The sequence below is a fragment of the Atractosteus spatula genome, chromosome 25 (assembly GCF_055471065.1).
Source record: "Atractosteus spatula isolate fAtrSpa1 chromosome 25, fAtrSpa1.hap1, whole genome shotgun sequence".
Classification (NCBI taxonomy): domain Eukaryota; kingdom Metazoa; phylum Chordata; class Actinopteri; order Semionotiformes; family Lepisosteidae; genus Atractosteus; species Atractosteus spatula.
The window spans coordinates 1,248,508-1,268,231 of NC_142730.1; the positions used below are offsets into that span (position 1 = coordinate 1,248,508).

General features: G+C 62.1%; 2 protein-coding genes across 2 annotated transcripts; both read right to left on the reverse strand.

The window, feature by feature from the left end:
- Positions 1–4,037: 4,037 nt before the first annotated feature.
- Positions 4,038–10,279, reverse strand: LOC148814960 (uncharacterized). Its single transcript, XM_088905254.1, has 2 exons — positions 9,917–10,279; positions 4,038–8,046 (listed from the first exon to the last, which is right to left on the reverse strand). Exons 1-2 carry the CDS (start codon positions 10,239–10,241, stop codon positions 4,679–4,681), a joined length of 3,693 nt encoding a protein of 1,230 aa, XP_088761380.1. The 5' UTR covers positions 10,242–10,279; the 3' UTR covers positions 4,038–4,678.
- An 835-nt stretch (positions 10,280–11,114) lies between these two features.
- On the reverse strand, positions 11,115–18,919 carry LOC148814961 (uncharacterized). The gene is made up of 6 exons (XM_088904911.1): positions 18,874–18,919; positions 17,140–17,313; positions 16,235–16,984; positions 14,474–15,955; positions 13,711–13,884; positions 11,115–13,567 (listed from the first exon to the last, which is right to left on the reverse strand). The coding sequence occupies exons 2-6, from the start codon at positions 17,285–17,287 to the stop codon at positions 13,119–13,121; spliced, it is 3,003 nt and encodes a 1,000-aa protein (XP_088761037.1). The 5' UTR covers positions 17,288–17,313; positions 18,874–18,919; the 3' UTR covers positions 11,115–13,118.
- Positions 18,920–19,724: the final 805 nt, after the last annotated feature.

A 19,724-nucleotide genomic window follows, 5' to 3' on the forward strand; every position in this document is an offset into this window, starting at 1 on the left:
CCTTTCCAATTAGTTCGTTTGCAGCACATCTCTAAAAACCTGTCAGCCCTGGGAGTTTCTGTTTTATGGTCTACCTGCCAAAAACACACATACGCAATCTTAGCTTATCTGACTGGATTAGAAAGGCCCCGCTATTTCTGTTTCAGCAGAAAAAAAAAGTACAAACATAGAAATTCACAATATTAACTTGCAAAGGAGAGAAATGAATTCATGTTCAAACCCCCATAAAGCAAATAGTAGTCATCATTAAAAAGCGGAAGAGATTGCTAAAATTAAAAAAAAAAGTGAAATCTCATGCTGCATTCTGAGAACAATCCACAACCCTGAATCCCACTGCAGAGCAGTCTGATCCACGCCAGGATTTACTACCGTAGGGAGCAGGGCTTTGACACAAACAGCACGGCTGAACTGGGACAGACTACTGTCACACAGGCGTGTCCAAGCACTCCTCCTTCCCGCTCGTCTTGGGGCTTAACTAGACCAGTCGAGCACGCTTCCCCGCTGTGCTGTGTTCCCAGTGCTGTCAGACTCCCTGGAGGGTCTGGTCTCAGCCGGAGTTTCATCCCACCCGGGTCGTCAATTAAAACAATGAACCCGATGACATTCTGGGTAGGACACACACAGCATGCCTACACAAAGCCCCCTGCAACCAATGACTCCAAACACGTCAGTGAGGTGTTTAGAACTGGTAACACACCAGCGTGATGCTGCCAGGTTAATTAGTGAATTAGACCCCAGTGCCATCAAGGAACCGGGCTCTCCAGCTTGAAGGAGAGCCGCAGAGCTGAAGCACACACACCCGGACCGGAACCCCAGGACCAGGACTGGACACGTGGTCCTGGCACCTAAGGCCAGCGGGCCCCCACGACGGCCAGCAGGAAAACCTGGAATGGAGCAGGCTGCTGTGGAACGGGACCCTCTACGTCGTCAGGCCAACTGCACGCTGGAACACGTGTAGGGGGGGCTGTTCATCAACGTGCACCCCTCGAGGAGGGGGGGGGAGCTGGAGGACGGGCAGACTTGTAAGAGAATTAAGGGCACTTTGTATCCACCCCCCTCCTCCTCCTCCTCGGCCCCAGACCAGGAGTTCCGAGCGCTGGCGACTCGTTCCTCCGGGCCCATCGCCCACCCGCAGGCGCCCGTCACAGATCCCCGCTGGCGTGGCGCATGTAGTGCAGGTGCAGTTCGGACTCCCAGGCGAAGAGGGCGCCGCACTCGAAGCAGCGCAGCTCCACGGCGCTGGCGGGGCCCTCCTCGGTGGCGCTGGTCTCCGTCTCCGTCTCCGCCTCCTGCTCCTCCCTCCTCCTCCTCGCCGCCTTCCTCTTCCGCTGCTGCCTCAACCTCGCCAGCACCTGCACCTCCTCGTCTTCCTCTTCTTCATCCTCCTCCTCCTCCTCCTCCTCCTCCTCCTCCACGACCTCCTGACCGCCCTGCCCGGCCTTCACGATCAGCACCTTCATCTCGCTGACCTGCCGCCCGCCGGAGCAGCGCCGCGCGGCGCCCAGGGGTGTCCGGCCGCCGGCGTGCAGCCGGTACACGCCCAGGTGCTTCTTGCGGTGGGTGATGAGGTTGCCGAGCTGGGAGAAGGTCTTCTGGCAGAGCTCGCAGCGGTAGGGCCGGGCGCCGGTGTGGGTGTTGCGGTGGTAGCGCAGCTCGGCGGGCACGCGGAAGGCCTTGTGGCAGAGGTCGCACTTGTGGCGCTTGAGGTCGTGGCGCAGCAGGTGGCGCTCCAGCTGCGCGCGGTCCTTGAAGCCCTTGGCGCACGCCTGGCACCAGTGCGCCTTGGCGCGGTGCAGCTGCAGGTGGCTGCGCCAGGTCTGCACCGAGTTGAAGGGCTTGCGGCACTGGGCGCAGTGGAAGTCGGGCGGCGCGTCCTCCGCCAGCCGGTGGGCCTGCCGGTGCGAGCCCAGCGCGGCCGGGCGGCTGAAGACCTTGCCGCAGTCGGGGCAGGGGTAGGCGCAGGGCGGCGCCGGCGCGCCGGCGGACCGGTGCAGCTTCTGGTGGTTGCGGAAGGACTCCAGGTAGGAGTAGACCTTGCCGCAGACGGAGCAGACGTACACCGGCTTCCCCTCGCGCGGGCGCATCCTGAAGGCTCCGCGGCCGCCGGACAGCTCCTCCTCCTCCTCCTCCTCCTCCCCACTCCCGGCCGGCTGCTCTGCCTCGCTCTTTCCGATCTTGGACCTCCGGAGGCGTCTCTGTTGGGGGTCCCCCTCCATCACCCCCTTTTTCCTGGCAGCCCTCTGCGCTCGCTGGCCGTGGACCTGCAGGCGGCCTGGAGACGAGAGAGGAGACACTGATCAGTCCGACCGCAAGCTGTCACACCCATCAGCGATGGGCGTCACCCCAACACCTCGACAGGCATGGTTGCTGGGGCGCTAGGGAGTCACCCCAACACTTTGACAGGCGTGGTTGCTGGGGCGCTAGGGAGTCACCCCGACATCTAGACAGGCATGGTTGCTGGGGCGCTAGGGAGCCACCCCGACACCTCGACAGGCATGGTTGCTGGGGCACTAGGGAGTCACCCCGACACTCCACAGAGTTTGATCCTGCTGCAGGGGCAGGAGGCATTGGCTGGTTCACCCCACCACACCCCAGCCTCAACCCGAACTCTCGAGGGGCCGGCCCAGCTCGTACGCGAGCGGACCTGGGCTCAGCTGGACTCCCGTGCTGCTGGCCACTGCGAACCAGGCTTGGAACTGAACCCAGCACACTGGGACGCTGGTGAGGAAACTCTGGTGAACAAAGGAGAGCTCCCCCTCCTGGCTTTCCTCAGGCCTGTCCAGCCCAGTCCAGCCCCTACAAGGAGGCAAGCCTGTCCAGAGCCTCAGAAAATTTGACCAGGGGGGCCCTGCGTTCGAACCCTGTGTGGGTCACTGCTGCTGTAGCCTTGAGCAAAGAGACTTCGAGCAGATCACTGCCCAGCTCGGGCAGCCGCGTCCAGGGGCGAGCAGGCGAAGGAGTGGGACACCGACGCACTGCAAGACCAGCACAGATGGGCACGCTCACACACACACACACACACACACACACACACACAGGGCTGCTCTGACCACTCACTTGGGGTGACCTTGAGGCTGAATCAAGGTGTGAGGGAGAGGTGCAGGGGTGCAGGTGCCTCACTGGAGCATTGCAACACCCCAGAGAGAGAGGATCCAGACTCCAGGCGCGTGTTCCTGGGGGGCCTCTGTTCTGACCCAATCATGGCCTAGGACGGGGGGAGTGGGGGGCCTGGAAGCCCCCTGTGACACAGGGGCTGGAGGCAAACACGATGCTTCTAACTGTTCTCCCTCAAAAAGGGGAGCGATGAGGCTCACAGCACCCTCACAGCACCCGCAGGCACTGCGGCAGCGCAGGAGGAAGAGCCAGGGAGGGAGCCGAGGCTGAAGAGGAAGCAGGGGGCTGGTGGTCAGGCAACACCCCAGCGTGACCGCGGCTGTTCTGTGGACAACACCCTCAACCTCCCAGGAGACGCCTCCCTGTACCGGCAGCACTGCGATCCGGCGATCACGTGACCCCGCCCCCTCTGGACCGACAGCGTCCCCTCGCTGTGTCTGACCAGTGATCACGTGACCCGCCCCCTCTGGACCGATAGCGTCCCCTCGCTGTGTCTGACCAGTGATCACGTGACCCGCCCCCTCTGGACCGACAGCGTCCCCTCGCGCTCAGGCCGGGCGACCCCCCCCAGCCAGCAGGAGAGGCGTGAGCAGACAGACCCCGAGGGGCATGTGGGGTTACACCTTGTGCAAAGGAGGCTGCACTCCTGGAGAGCCCCAGTCCAGCAGGTCACACGAACCAGTACAGAGTTTGCATCACATCACCACCACCGGAGCTGGGGCTGCAATTGGAGCAGAGCCCCTGTTTCAGACACGCTTTCAGAACCTGATCCCGGTGGATTAGACACAGATGATTTAGGGTTTACCAAGGGGTAACCTACATTCCCCACTGGACTGGGGCTCTCGGGGAACCAAGCTGGCCAGCCCTCGCGAAGGAGAGAGAGAAAACCCGGACGAATTATTCAACAAAACACAGGACAGGAATTTGAGAAAAAACGGGAACTTTCATAATGTCAAGAACCAACAGGCTTTTCAGTACAAGTCCTCTTATGTCATTAAATCTTTATATGTACATTTGTACAGCATATTATACAGAGAAAAGATACTGGAAGAGATAGAAAAAACACCTGGGTTTCAGAATAATGACCTGGATTATTTTTTATGATGTGAAACAAAGACTTTTTGGGTGTTTAACAGTCAAACCCTGGCTGCTTCTCAAACCTTATTTTTCAATTCGCGATTCAAAGGGTTTTCCGGATAACGCCCCTTCCACCCCAACTCCCCCCCCCCCAAAATACAGCAGTATGTTGTCCGAACCGAGAACATAAAAACAAGAACTACACAGCAGTCCCTGGAGCGGCGACTCCCCACGAAGACGAAGAGCTCCCCAGGAACGACCAGAGCAACGTCCGCACGTCCAGCGCGAGGCTCTGGAGAAGAGATGTGTGGCGTCTTCCGGGAGGAACGTCCGAACGGACAACGCTCAAGCTGCAGCGCGGCTCTCTCCGGGTCCCTGTGCCCCCCCACAGAAACCCCTGGGAGGGTGAAGGAGGCTTCCATGTTCCCATAATCCTCTGAATCCCATCCCATCATCCCCCTCCCCGCCCCGGTCCCGGCCCGGCGGATCAGACGCGGCCCTGAGCGTGCTCGATGTAGTGCTGGTGCAGCTTGCTCTCCTGCCCGAACGCGATCCCACACTCGATGCAGGACAGCGGCCCCTCGCCCGCCCTGCCGCGGTCCTGGGGGAGCTCCCTGCCCCGCTCGGCGGGCCCCGGCCTCTGGGCGAACGCTTTCGGGCACAGGGACCAGCGGAAGGGCTTCTGGCCCGAGTGGGCCGCCCGGTGCCGCCGGAGGACGGGGGTGGAGGGGAACCCCATGCCGCAATCGGGGCACATGTGGGGATGGGGGTCCAGGGGAGGACTCGACCGGACCGAGGGCGGAGGAGGGGGAGGAGAAGGCTGAAGTTCCACTCCGGGCGTGTCGTCCACCTCCTCGGGCCGATGGCCGCACTCCAGCTGGTGCCGGTCCAGGTCCGACCACTTGGCGAAGGTCCGGCCGCAGGGCCGGCAGGCGAGGTCGAGCCCCCCGCCGGCCGCCGCGCCCAGGCGGTAGCGCAGGCTGACGGGCAGGCGGCGGCGCACCTCGTCGTGCCAGGAGAGGTGCTGCTGCAGCTGCGCCTCGGACCAGTAGCCCCGGCAGCAGAGGGCGCAGCAGTGGGGCCGGGCGCTGGCCAGCTGCCCGTGCGCCTGCAGCTGCCCCCGGCTGGAGAAGGCCTTGCCGCACTTGGGGCACTTGTAGAGGCACACGCCGCGGTCAGGCGAGCGCGGCGGGGGGGGCGCGCGGCGGGCGCCGGGCAGCTTCTGCCCGGCCTTCGGCAGCCCGCAGGTCTTGCGGTGGTTGTACAGGGCGCCCTGCGAGCTGTAGCTCTTGTCGCAGTCGGGGCAGGGGAACGGCTTCGGCGGGGTGCCCTCCCCCCCGAAGTGCACGTACCACCAGTGGGCCCCGAGCCCGCCGGGCCGGAAGAAGCGCTCGCCGCAGTCGGAGCACGCGAGCGTCTTGTGCCTCCTCTTCCTCTTCGGGCGCGCTCGCCTCCCCGGCCCGCCCGGCTCCTCCTCGGGCCTCCGCTCCGCGAGCCGATGGGCCGCGTCGGTACAGGAGCGCCCCCCGCGATCCGGACACTCGTGGGGGCCGCCCCCGGCCTGCGCGCCCGGCACGCCCGAAGTTTTCGGCAAGGGGTCGCCGGCGAGGGCCCGGCCGCTGAGAGAGGAGAAGAGACCCGGGAACATCCCAGGGACGGGAGACGCGGCTGGAGTCGGCGGGGGAGACGGTCCAGAAGCTTCCGATCCCGGAACCCCTACGGACCGTGAGAACGTGTCGTTATCCTTGCCGAGGAGCTGCCCAGCCCAGGACCCCCCGTTAGCGGTGGGAGGTGAAGTCCGGAGTGCGGTCCAGGAAGCGCCGAAGAGAACGCGGTCTCCGATCAAGTAGCCGTGGCTCTGCATGTGAAACTGCAGGGCTGTGGCGCGGGAGAACGGCTTCCTGCATTCCGGGCAGCTGTAGGACTTCTGGGCGCCGGGGGGCGCGGGGGCGCCGGCCGCGTGGCCCCGCTGGTGCTTGAGGAAGCAGGCCAGGGAGCGGTAGGCCTTCCCGCAGACGGCGCACTTGCGGAGGATCTTGGGAACGCAGCGGAACCCCTGCCTGGGGGCGGCACGCTCCTCGCCCGGCGGCTCGGCTTTGCAGTCGGGGGAGTGCCGGCGCCGCCGGTGGTCCTGGAGGGCCACGGGGGACCAGAAGCCCTTCCCACAGGCCTCGCAGCTGTACATCTTGGGGCCCAGGAGGGTCTTCCTCGGGTCGAAGCCCCCGGCGGCGGCGGCGGCGGCGGCGGCGGCCGGGCGGGGGCCTGCGGAGTGCTGGGCCTTGCGGTGGGCGTAGAGCGCCGCGGGGCTGCTGTAGCTCCCGCCGCACTGCTGGCAGCGGTGGGGCCTGGGGCCGGCGTGGCGCCGCTGGTGAGAGCGGAGGGCCGAGAGCCGGGAGAACCGCATCCCACACTCGGGGCACTCGCGGGCGCCCCCCTCCCCGCCGCCGTCGTCCGCGCGCCTGAAGGTCCGCTTCGGCAGCGGCTGGCGGCTCCGGCCGGCCCTCGGCCGCCGTCGCCAGCCCCGGTGCCACAGCCGGTGGCAGCGCAGCGCCGCGGCGCTGGAGAAGCTCCTGCCGCACTCCAGGCACTCGAACGCGTCCCCCTCCGGGCTCCGGCGGCCGCCCCCCCTCTCCTCCGAGGAGTCGCCACCCAGCTCCACGTCGAGCTCGCTCCCCCTCCCCGGCGGGGGCTGCTGCCCCGGTCCGAGAGGGGCCCCCGCTTCGCACCTGGGCGGGGAGGCCGGCCCGCGCCCCGAGTCCTCCGGCTCGCCCGCCGGCCCCTCCGCACCCCGGTCGCCATCCGTCTCCTCCGTGCCGGACCGGGGGCTCCCCACCTCCCCACCATTCCCCACCCTGGAATAGGACAGCGTTCCGATGGCGAACTGGCGCGGCGCGGCCTCGTCGCACAGGTACAGCTTCTCGGCGGGCGGCTCGGGCGCGCCGCCCTCGAAGGCGTCGGCGTAGACGTCGCTGTGGCAGAGCCGGTGCGACCGGAGGGCCGAGGCGCGGGAGAAGCGCCGCCCGCAGTCCTGGCACGCGAAGGCCTTGGTCTGCAGCTGGCACACCTGGTGCAGGAAGGACTTGGCGGGGGCCTCTCCGCCGTGCGCCGCCCGCCGGTGCCGCGCGCAGAAGGCGGGCGAGGAGAAGACCTTCCCGCAGTCCTCGCAGAGGGCCGGCGTGCCCTCGCGGCCGAGCGCCTGCCGGGCGTGCCAGCGCTGGTGGGTGCCGAGGGCGACCGCGCTCACGAACTCCTTCCCGCAGGAGGGGCAGACGAACGCTCTCTTCCCTTCCTTCGTCTCGGGGGTCTTGGCGTGCGCCCCAAGGCGCTGGCGGGTGCCCCGCTCCGAGAGGCTCCGGAGCGCCTCCCCGCAGTCGGAGTCCTCGGACAGCCTCTGGCCCTCCTTCTTCCCTCCCTCCTCCTCTTCCTCCCGCGCCGGGCGCTGCTTCGCCCTCCTCCTCGCGCGCGGGCGGGGCAGCTTGAAGAGCTGCACCTCGTGGCCGCGCCGGTGGGCCTCCAGGGCCGAGGCGCGGGAGTAGGACCGGCCGCACTCCGGGCACAGGAAGGCCCTCTCCTTCAGCCGGGCCGGCTCGGGGGGGGCAGACTGGGAGGCCGCCTGGTGGGAGCGCTGGTGCTTGAGGAAGAACGCAGAGGAGACGTAGGTCTTCCCACATTCCAGACACTCGTAGCTCCGCCCCGCCGGCAGGACCTCTGCCCTGCGGCTGCCACCCCCGCGGGCGTCCGGGTCCGGCTGGAGCGCGGGCCCGTGGCGAGCGGCGTGCTCCCGCAGGTGGCACAGGTAGGCGTCTCTCCGCCCGAAGGCTTCGTCGCACTCCATGCAACGGGAAATCCACTCCCCTACAAACAGAAAGGGGAAAACTTGTGTCAGGCGACTCTCCAGCAATCCGGACACGAGGGGATCCAGGTGGCTCTGATCGCCCGCCGCGGGGCTCGTCCGTCGGCGTGACGCGCTGTCCGGGGCGCAGGAAGCGCTGCTGTGCAAGGCGTGACATCGGGGGGCTGCTTGTGCGTTTTTATCCATGGTGCCGAACCACGGCGGGGATAATTCCCGGACGAGGCTGGAGGCTCAGGAACGCCCCGGGAACGTCCATCAGCACGGGACCCGCTCCTCGAAGAGCCGAGCTTGCGCGCGGGCGCGGGCGCGAGGCGCTTTCCCACAAGTCCTCTGGAGTGCCGGGGGGGGGGGGTCGCCGGCCTTTCGACGTTAACTTGGAACGAAAAACCAGGAACTGGAAACGGAAGGGGAACCGTGCCCTGGAGGACGTGACCGGGCGCCGGACCCTCCTGCCTCCGTCCCTGAACGGAGCACAAGCGCAGCGTCCCGGCTTAAGCCCTTCTCCGGCCACGACACATTCGGACGGGACCCCGAACTCCCGGGGCAGGAGGAGCAAGGGTGCGGACTGGCACAGCAGAAAAAGAACATTCCAGCTTCAAGAACACTGTGACATGGCAAGGAACACCACACCCCACCCGCAAGGACTGCTGGGTTCTACAGTACTGCCCCCCACTCACCCAGCTGTATACTGACACCGGGACCGGTACTGATCCAGATCAAGCCGCTTGAGCACAGACTCTGATGTACAGTGATGACCTGGAGACGGAGTGCAGTACTGCTCCTTCCCCAGCAGCACCGCAGTGCTGCACCCACAACTCTCCAGTGACAACCAACTTTCTACGTTAAAAAGGAACAAGTGAAGGTTTATTCCGTGCTGAAAGGAGAAGAAACGTTTCGGATACAGAGCCTTCTTTGGGGGACACCCTTCCGGGACACCTGGAGAAGGCTCCACAGCCGAAATGTTGTTTCTATTCTTCTCTTTTCAACGGGGAATAAACCTTTGCATGCTGACGCAGCTCCCTACTTGAACTCCTTTTGTACGTTAAAGCTGTAACCATCTGTACTGTATCCAGTGTAGTAATAAGAGCTCACAGTCTGGGTTACACTGAGGTCCTGGAGGCGATTTTGCTTTACAGCAGCGTCTCCCTCCCAGGCACAACAGTCACGCCCCACCAGCACTCGAACCCTCAACCCGCTACACACGTCCAGAGCCCCTGACCGCTGCTCTCTCGTTTGCTAAGGTCGTCACACGTCTTCGAGAACTTCTTCAGCGGACTCGGGTAAGAGCTTATGAAGACCAGACCGGACCGGTCCTGCCACCGAACACGGGCGACCCCAGCACCCCGACACGCGAGGACGTCTGAGTTGAAAACAAGCCGGAGCCCCCCGCCGTCTGCCCGAGCATCACCCTCTACCTGCCCCCCTCCTCTCCCGCGGCCAGCGGTCTGAAAGGGAACCGAGCGCGGTGCCAGCTCGTCCCACCGGCCCTCGCCACACGCCGCCACACTGGAGCCCCACTGGAGCCCCACTGCAATCACACTAGAGCCCCCACTGCAATCACACTGGAGCCCCACAAGAGCCCCCACTGCACCCACACTGGAGCCCCACAAGAGCCCCCACTGCAATCACACTGGAGCCCCACTGGAGCCCCACTAGAATCACACTGGAGCCCCACTGCAATCACACTGGAGCCACACTGGAGCCCCAGAAGAGCCCCCACTGGAATCACACTGGAGCCCCACAAACGCCTAACTAGAGACCCCACCGCACTCACACTGGAGCCCCACTGGAGCCCCACTAGAATCACACTGGAGCCTGACGCACACGTGTGCACGCCGCCCGGTCGCGCCGCGAGTTTATAACCCAGCTCACCGCTATCGAGGTCGGCGTCTCCATCGTCCGGCCCGCCTCGCTCGTCCTTGATGTCCGCCCTCTCATCCACGTCCTCCTTGACTTCGCACAGCCGTATCTGAAAGAAGTCTTCCTCCGGCTCCTCTTTGATCGCCGGGGACGGGCTGCGGCTGAGCTCCGCAGAGGCATGGCGCCCGCTCTGCCCGTCCGCCTCGTACTCGTCCCGGCTGGTGTCCTCCTCTTTAATCCGCCTGCCGTTCACCAGCACGGCCGACGGGCTCCCGGGGGCCAGGTCCCCCGTTTCCTGGCGCAGGAACCCCCCATCAGCTGTGCAAACACCAGCCATATTCCGCCTCGGCCGCCTCTCTGCAATGCCCGCCCGGGGACCCTGAAGTGACGCAATCACCGGTGACTACTTCCTTAGCGACGGCCTCTGTCCGTCTTAGCAACCGCCCTAGAGCTTGTGGGGCAGTCAGGACACGGGTCTTGGGGATATGAATTAGAGGACACAGGTTAACCCGCCATGAGCTAGCTCAAAGGCATGAATACACGCGTGTGGTTTCTTAGTGTGCTTTGTCTGGTCACGGAAAGAAGTAACTAACAGTTAAAACCACTGCTGAAAAACCTTTCAGGCTATATATCGAAATATTTAAGCAAGTGAAGAAATTGCTAGTCGCAGAATTCTATGTTCACAAGAGATTCTCACCGACCACGTTACTCAAAAGCGACTTTAATACCTATTCAACGAATTATATTATTAAAACAACTGTATTTTATCACGATGGGGAGGATTTAGGGAGATCTCTCTTTACCTGTTGTAATTATTAACATGAAAATACTGTATAATAAAGCAACTGAAATTATTGTTGACGCGATTTAAAAGTATAATTTCTAAATGGGAATCTTATAGACTATATTGTGTGTGACTCAAGCTCCCTTATCTAGAGGGTATTTGATCAAAGTTGGATATACATTTCTAAAAATGTATCTTATAAATAGCAAGCTTGTTCCACACTCCCACCGCCCTCTGTGTAAAGAAGAGCCTCTTGTTCTTGGTTTTAATTGTACTTTTCTGTAGTTTCCACTTCTTGGCCCAATGTCATCAAGAGTAAGAACATTTCTTGACTGAAGACCAGGGAGTAGGTACAGGACTGAAAACCCTTCTCTAGGATGAAACGTTTTTTGATCCAGGTGTACAATTAAGGGTTTAATAACCTGATTAGTTTAACAGTTTTTTTAATTGCTCATCTCTCAGGAAACATTGGGATGCTCCTTTTAAACTATTACACATTTCAATACATGACTTTCAATCCCCAGCCTACCAGCAGGCGAAGACTGTGACAAAATGGCTGTTAAAGAGCACAACTGTTTTCAAACCTTAGACCACCACGTATTTAGAAGAGTGGAATAATGGTGACCTATAACCCTATATATTAATCCCAACAGCAGAGGGCACTATGCAGGCACTACACAAGTGTTTTCAATTAAAAAACACTTCAAAAACTGCAGGATTTATTTTATTATTTAAGAAAATAACCAAATTAAAATACTGGAAACAAAAGCAATGTTTTTCTAGGCTTTGCCAGCTCTCCCCCACTGCCATGACAGAGACCAGGGTGACACCTCTCCTCTTCCCGAGTTTCATCAGGACTGACATTTCAAATATGAACAAGAAAAATAAACCACTTCTTTTAAAAAAAGACTTGCAGGCATTGCACCTGACAAAAAGTCTTTACTACTGGGTGCCTTCTGTCTGGATGGATTAGCACTTAATAGACAAGACAGGAAACTACACTGAAAACCAGAGGAAACACCAGACAGTACAGACATCATAGACATTTTAAGGCAACAGGATTCTGGGCCTGGTCTTCCGGTGACTGTACTGAGACAGTAACTTTCTCCATGTGTCCAGGTTCACAGTGACCTTTAACCCCAGACTGAAGACACTCTGAGCCCCTGAAGCACTGAGGTCTCAGGGACTGAGCTGAGCCAGTTACTGTCCTCATGAGCCCAGATTCACAGGGACCTTTAACCCCTGACTGAAGACCCCCAGAGCCCCTGAAGGAGTGGGGTCTCAGGAGTTTCACAGAACTTTCACAGAACCCTAGCATACCCAGTTTTCATTCTACCCAAGCTTCCAGTCAATAAAATGGACTTGTAATTGTACTAATTAGCAGACAAATTAGAAACAGACCTTTTAAATGTTTTCAAAACTTCAACATCAAGGAGAACTCAAGTCTAAATTTAGGTGACATTCATGCAGATTAAAAACTGATTTTTAAAAATAATGTCTAAGAAATACGCTCGCTTAAGAGGCCTGTTCTGTGTCTGCCCCCCCTCACTGGGTCGGTCCTGTCTGCCCCCCTCACTAGGTTGGTCCTGTCTGCCCCCCCTCACTGGGTCGGTCCTGTCTGCCCCCCCCTCACTGGGTCAGTCCTGTCTGCCCCCACACTGGGTCATTTCTCTTTTATCTATCCATCTTCAGAAAGCCGCTTAATCCTGGTTTACGTTTCTCAGGAAGCTGGACACTGTTCCAAAAGCACAGGGCGCACATCAGGAGAGACACACAACAGCCTAGATGGGACACCAGACCGTCACCGGGCACACACACACACACTCAGGCCAGTCCACCACGGGACACACACTCACACTCAGGCCAGTCCACCACGGGACACACACACACACTCGGGCCAGTCCACTACGACACACACACACACACACACACACACACACACACACACTCAGGCCAGTCAACCACGGGACACACACACACACACTAGGCCAGTCCACCATGGGACACACACACACTCAGGCCAGTCCACCATGGGACACACACACACACACACACACTCATGCCAGTCCACCACGGGACACACACACACTCAGGCCAGTCCATCACGGGACACACACACACACACTCATGCCAGTCCACCACGGGACACACACACACTCAGGCCAGTCCATCACGGTACACACGCACACGCACACGCACACGCACACGCACACGCACACGCACACAGGAACAAATCAGAGACCCAAGAGCTGTGAGGTAGCGCAGCCTGAACTCCCATCTCTTTCTTCCCTTCACCCCCGGACCAGCGCCGCTGCCCCCCTCCTCCCTTGGAGATGACTGAACCCCTTCTGAACTGGGGTGCAGGGGGGGCTGACTCCAGAGACTCCAGGTAAGTAGCACTTCGTCCGTGGCTGCGGAGAGCCCGCGAGTCTATGCCCGCTCCCCAGGGGGCGCTGTCTCTGCCGGCGTGCCGGTGGCGCCGGCGCCGCCCTGCTGGCCGTGCCCGTGGCTGCGCCGGTGCCGGTTGAGGTTGGAGATCTGGTTGAAGCGGCGGCCGCAGTCCTCGCAGCGCCAGGGCTTCTCGCCCGTGTGCACCAGCAGGTGGCGCGTGAAGTTGGGCGTGTTGGTGAAGCCCTTGCCGCAGAGCGGGCAGCGGTAGGGGCGCTCGCCCGTGTGCCCACGCTCGTGGATCTTCAGGCTGCCCTGGGACAGGAAGCTGCGCCCGCACACCCGGCAGGGGAACGGGGGCTCCGTGCACGACAGAGGGGGCGCTGCCGCCGCGGGGTACCCCTCTGGGCTGGGCCGCGGGTCTCGGGGTTCCCCCGCTTCCAGCATGCCCCGGGACGCCTTCTTCTCCTCTCTGGCCTCCGCGCCCCGAGCTGCAAGGACAAGATCACCCCAGCTGTCACTCTCCGCCACTTCAGAGACCCCCAAACTGAACCCCATTGGCTCTGCTCAGTCCTGAGGTCAAAGGTCCCCGACTGCCATTCCTGCCGCAAATATATTTCTTGTGTGTTTTTACCGCTTCCTGCTGACTGGTTGCCCCGCGGCTGGAGGACGGTTCTCTCCAGGTCTCTGGATTCTGGTTGGTTGGCTGCCAGCCACTCCTCCTTTACCAGCCCCGCCCCTGGCGATGATGTCACAGGGTCAGGGAGGTCGTCTGGGGCCGTGACCCCAGCTGGGGCATGTTTTGCTGCTGCAACAGGAACCACATAGAAGGTTATTAGAAAAAGAAAAGGCTCTTTTAAAAGAAGAAAGTTTTCAGCATCAAGTTTTATTTTCTTTACTGACTAGGTAAATCACTTCCCATTGTCAATGCTAATCAAGTGGCCATTCTGCACCTGTGGCCCCACCTGGGAGACACACAGGGGTCATTCTGCACCTGTGGCCCCACCTGGGAGACACACAGGGGTCATGCTGCACGAACAGCCCCTCCTGGGAGACACACAGGGGTCATTCTGCACAAACAGCCTCACCTGGGAGACACACAGGGGTCATTCTGTACCTGTGGCCCCACCTGGGAGACACACAGGGGTCATTCTGCACCTGTGGCCCCACCTGGGAGACACACAGGGGTCATTCTGCACCTGTGGCCCCACCTGGGAGACACACAGGGGTCATTCTGCACAAACAGCCCCTCCTGGGAGACACACAGGGGTCATTCTGCACAAACAGCCCCTCTGCACACAGATCGGGGGCAGGATCAGAGAGAAACTGCTGCACCAGGTGCACTAAGGGGGATCAGACAGTTCGGCCCAGACAAACGTGTCCCCAGCGGTACTCACCTCTGACCTCTGCCCTCTGCGCCGCTCTCCTCGCCGGCGCCCCCTTCCTCTCGCCCGCCCGCTGCGCGGCGCCGGTGCCGGGGCCGTGGTGGGAGCGCCGGTGCCGCAGCGCGTTGCCGGACTGGTTGAAGGTGCGCCCGCAGTCCTCGCAGCGGTAGGGCCTCTGCCCGGAGTGCACCACCTGGTGCTTCTTCAGGTTGGAGGCGGACGTGAAGACGCGGCCGCACAGCGGGCACACGGCCCGCCTGCCCCCGGCGGTGCCGATGCCGTGGATCACCTCCTGGTGGCTCTGCAGGCTGGGCACGGAGCCGCAGGTCACGCCACACAGCGAGCAGATGTAGGCCTCCCGCGCCGGCCCGTTTCCCGCGCGGGCCCCGCGCGGCCCCCTCTGCCCCCCGTCCGCCTGCTCCTCTCGCCTCCTTCTCGCGGCCGCCCTGCCCCCGGCGGCGCGGCCCCCCTGCGCCTGCTCCCCGTGCGGCCGGTGCGGCGCGTGCGTGCGCAGGTGGTTGCGCAGGTGCACGGTCTGGATGAAGCTCTTGCCGCAGTGCGGGCAGCGGTAGGGCCGGTCCTGGGTGTGGGAGCGCAGGTGGCGCCGGCAGTTGGACACCTGGCTGAAGCGCCGGCCGCAGACGGGGCAGCTGTACGGCCTCTCGCCCGTGTGCACCTTCCAGTGCCGGTGCAGGTTGGACTTGCAGGTGAACCGGCGCCCGCAGGCGCTGCAGCGGTACAGCCGGGCACCGGGGGGCCCCCCAGCCCTCTGCGCCCCGCCTCGGCCCTCCTCTTCCTCGCCCTCCTCGTCGCCCGGCCAGTCGGGCTCGCCCTCGGAGGTGCCCCCGCCTTCCTCATCTCCTCCTCCTCCCCCGTGACTCCCCCGCTGCTCACCCTCGCTCCCTGCCAGCTGCTCCTCCTCCTCCTCCTCCTCCTCCTCGCGCGGGCTGCCGCTCGGTCCCGGCGGAGCCAGGTGTGCCTGCTGGTGGCGCCGGCAGTTGGACACCTGGCTGAAGCGCCGGCCGCAGACGGGGCAGCTGTAGGGCCTCTCGCCCGTGTGCACCTTCCAGTGCCGGTTGAAGTTGGACTTGCAGGCGAAGCGCCGGCCACACCTGGCGCAGGTGTACAGGGGGCAGCGGCGCCCCCTGACCGGCGGAGCGGGGGTCCCGCCGAGCTCGCCTGCCGGCGGCGGCTGGAAAGTCCTTCCTCTTTCCTCTTCTTCCTCCAGCTTTGCTCCTGTGTCTCCTGCATCTTCCTCATCATCATCATCGCCGCCCACCACCACCACCGAAATGCCCCGCAGGTCGACTGCCCCTCCCAGGTCTTCTCCTTGCCCTCCCCCCCCCTCGTCACTGTGCCGGGCTCGTCCGTGGCCCCCGGGGGTCCTCTGTGGACTGGGGGGCCCGCCCCCTCTCCCCCCACTGAGGAAGGGTGTCCCGGACGCCTCTTCTTCACTTCCCTCTTTCAGCTTCTCCTCCTCCAGCTCCTCCGTCCCTGAAAAACACAGCAGATGCTTGTCAGTCAGACTCCCGGTCCTGAGCAGCCTGAGCCACTCCGGGTTTTACAGTGCCGTCAGTCAGACTCCCGGTCCACAGCAGCCTGATCCACTCCAGGCTCTCTCCAAAGCAGCTGGTGGGCAGACCAAGGGAGAGGGAGGCGGACAGGGGGTGGACAGGGGGTGGACAGGGGGCAGATGGGGGGACATTAATGCTCACATGACGGTCCACTGGCCGGCTTTCCCTCGAGGGACTGATCCAGAACCGGAGTCTCTACCTGCTGCTGCGACGCGTCTCCTCCTGTCCGCTGTCCCGATCCCTGGGCGCTCCGGGGCTCCTCCTGGACTCCCGGGCTCGGGCCACGTCCCTGCCTCCTCCTGCTCCTCCTCCTCCTCCTCCTTCACTCCCCCCTGGAAGAGGTACTCCCGCAGGCGCCGGGCCGGGCCGCCCCGCAGGGGGGCCAGCAGCTGGGCCAGCCCCCCGTCCTGCGCGCCGGGGGCGGCGTCGCGGAGGGAGCCGGCGCGCGGGGGGGCGTCGCCCTCGGCCTGCAGCCGGAGCCGCTGGCGCACCTGGTGCTGCAGCAGGTGCGCCAGCGTGGGGAAGCCCTTCTGGCGCGAGTGCGTGCGCACGTGGCGCCGCAGGTTGACCGCCTGGTTGAAGCCGCGGTCGCAGACGGGGCAGCGGTGCGGGCGCTCGCCCGTGTGCACCAGCAGGTGGCGCTGGAAGTTGGAGAGCCCGGCGAAGGACTTGGGGCAGTGCGGGCAGCTCAGCAGGCCCTCTCCCGTGTGCCGGCGCCGGTGCAGGCCCAGCGTCTGCGCCGAGGCGAAGGGCCTGCCGCAGATGTCGCAGGAGAAGGAGCCGGGGGCCGAGGAGGAGGCCGCGGGGGGGCGGCTCCGCGGGGCCCTGGCGTGCGGCGGCGGGCGGGGGGCGGCGGGGAAAGGGGGGGGGGTCGGCGAGGTCACGGCCACACTGTTCTGCCAGGCGAGTTCGGAGTCGGCCGCTACCAGAGTATCGTCAGGGTTTCCATCTGGTGACGGAGAGAGACAATCAGGTTCAGCTCTGACCACCCTGTCCAGTCCTGGTCCTGGAGAGCCGGTCAGTGTGTCCGCAGGGCTGTCCAGTCCTGGTCCTGGAGAGCCGGTCAGTGTGTCCGCAGGGCTGTCCAGTGTCTGTCTCCCTCACCTGAGTCCTGGGCAAGCTCGGGGGAGAGGCCAGGATCCTGGGACAGCACCTCCAGGATTTCCCTGCTGCCCCCTGCAGGGCCCGTGGAGAACAGCATCCTGGAGTCCCGTCTCTCATCCCTGCGGATGGTCCTCTCCGCCTTGGGCATGGTGAGGGCAAGCTCTCTCTCGCAGCCTGCGGGCAAGGGTTCGAGTTCACTGCCGCACAGGACAGCGCCACAGTGGAGCAGTTGGCAGCACTCAGCACTGCTGCCTCAGAGCTCCGGGCCCCGGGCTCGGCTCCTGGGGTGCTGTCTGTGTGGAGTCTGCATGTTCTCCCCAGCTTTGCATGGATTCATTTCCCAGACATGCTGATGGGATTATTATGAACATTATTGGCATCTGGGAAACCGGGCCCTGGTGTGAGTGCGTCTGTCTGCCCTGGGACTGTACCCAGGTGACTGATGGGATAGACTTCAGCTCCCCTGCGACCCCGAGTCGGAAGAAGGGGTCTGAGACTTCCGGGAGCTAGTTCTTCTGCTCTGAAGCAGTGAGAACTCGCTCTGGGGTCGCGTCTGTTTTGACAGGAAGACGAGGAGCTCAGGCTCCCAGGGACGTTCCTCCCATGATCAGAAGCAAGACCCTGACCAGCCTGATTTCTTTCCTTCCCCACTTTTCAGAACATCACTGCAGCAAGCGTCAGCTGCTGTAGCAACGTGTCTTACTTTTCTACCCGCTCCTAAAGAGGGGGCATCTTGCTGGGGCAAAGTGAACCCCCAAGCCCCAGCCTGGAGCCCGCAGCTGCAGGTTACGAATGTGCTGCACATGAACGGCACAGCCCACCACACAGGCAGGAAGCAGAAGTGCTGAGCTCAGGAGGCCCTGTTACCCGTCCACGGGGGGCGGACACGGGTTCGGCTCGGGCGCAGGACGGTTCAGAGCACATCTGGATCGCAACCCGACAGCTGGGCCGCACTGCTCGGGGCCCTGACAGCGCTGGAAGACCCGGAGCGGACCGCGTCGCCCGTCCAAACAGGGCACAGAGGAAGGGGTTGCGTTAGATAAACCCTGTCGAATGTCTGTGTTCCCACAGGAGCTCAGAGACAGCTCCAGAAAGACTCCAAATTATTATTTAAAAAATGGAGCCGTAATGTGGTATTATTTTACAAACTTCTGGGGAAAAGGGGTGCTTCCTGCCCGCAGAGTCAACGAGACAACAGCCAGGATAGATATTTTCAGAAAGGCGGAGCTTCAGGCGGAGGAGTTTGTCTTCCGCTTGTACCCATCGGCAGGAAGTGAGTTTGTTTCCATCGCCGCTGGCTGGCGGGGGGTCCGGCTGGGCCGGGCAGCAGGAAGGCTGCCGTGCGCGGCGCGGAGACGAGCCCGCAGCTGTTAACAACACAGCGCAGCGCTCGCAGCCCGCAGACAAGGTCCGGCTCCAGCCGGGAGAGCCAGAGCTCTGCATTCAAAGGCAGGGAAGGAAATTTCATTTAGACAACTTGCACGGAAAGCAAGGTGCGCTCGGACGGACACAGTCCAGCTCCGATAACAATGAAGATCCCTTGAGCTACAGCCGCAGCCTCAACTTCTATCTGTAATAGCAGGAGCTCGGACGACTTCAGCCCTTTTCTTTAAAAAAAAGGTCTACATCTCTACAAACCCCTGTGCTCGCTATCAGTCGATAGGGCGACAGAGGGGGGGAGAAGGGTATGTTCCCACCCGATGAAAGAAGGAACAAGAAATGCCCAAAACTTACCCGATTTCGCCTGCTCCGAGCATAGCACTGATGACGTCACCAGCCCTGGCCGTCACAGTCCAATGATGTCAGAGCGATGAGCGTGGTTACATCAGAGGGGGGCGGGCCCTTCATTGTGCTGCGTCCCCATTGGCGCAGTGCCGATATTCACAAAAAACAGAAGAGTAAAACACAGGGCCAGCAGCTGTGACACCGGTCCAAAGGAGTCCGGTCCTGGTTCTGGATAAGCAGCACCTTACTGTCTGAACTGGACCAATTAAACAGGTTCCAACAGCTCATCCTGTGCTGTAAAATGAGCAAAAGTACCCCATTGAGCTGAATGGCTTTGAACAAGTAGTAATAATAATAATAATAATAATAATAATAATAATTGCTTACACTTATATAGCGCTTTTCTGGACACTCCACTGAAAGCACTTTACAGGTAATGGGGATCCCCTCCACCACCACCAATGTGCAGCCCCACCTGGATGATGCGACGGCAGCCATAGTGCGCCAGAACGCTCACCACACACCAGCTATCAGTGGGGAGGAGAGCAGAGTGATGAGGCCAGTTCAGAGATGGGGGTTATTAGGAGGCCATGACTGGTAAGGGCCAGGGGGGAGATTTGGCCAGGACACTGGGGTAACACAGCCTGGGGTTTTTAATGACCACAGAGAGTCAGCACCTCGGTTTTACGTCTCATCCGAAGGACAGTGCCTGTTTACAGTACAGTGTCCCCGTCACTATCCTGGGGCATTAGGACCCACATTGACCGCAGGGTGAGTGTCGCCTGCTGGCCCCACTAACACCTCTTCCAGCAGCAGCCTTAGTTTTTCCCAGGAGGTCTCCCATCCAGGTACTGGCCAGG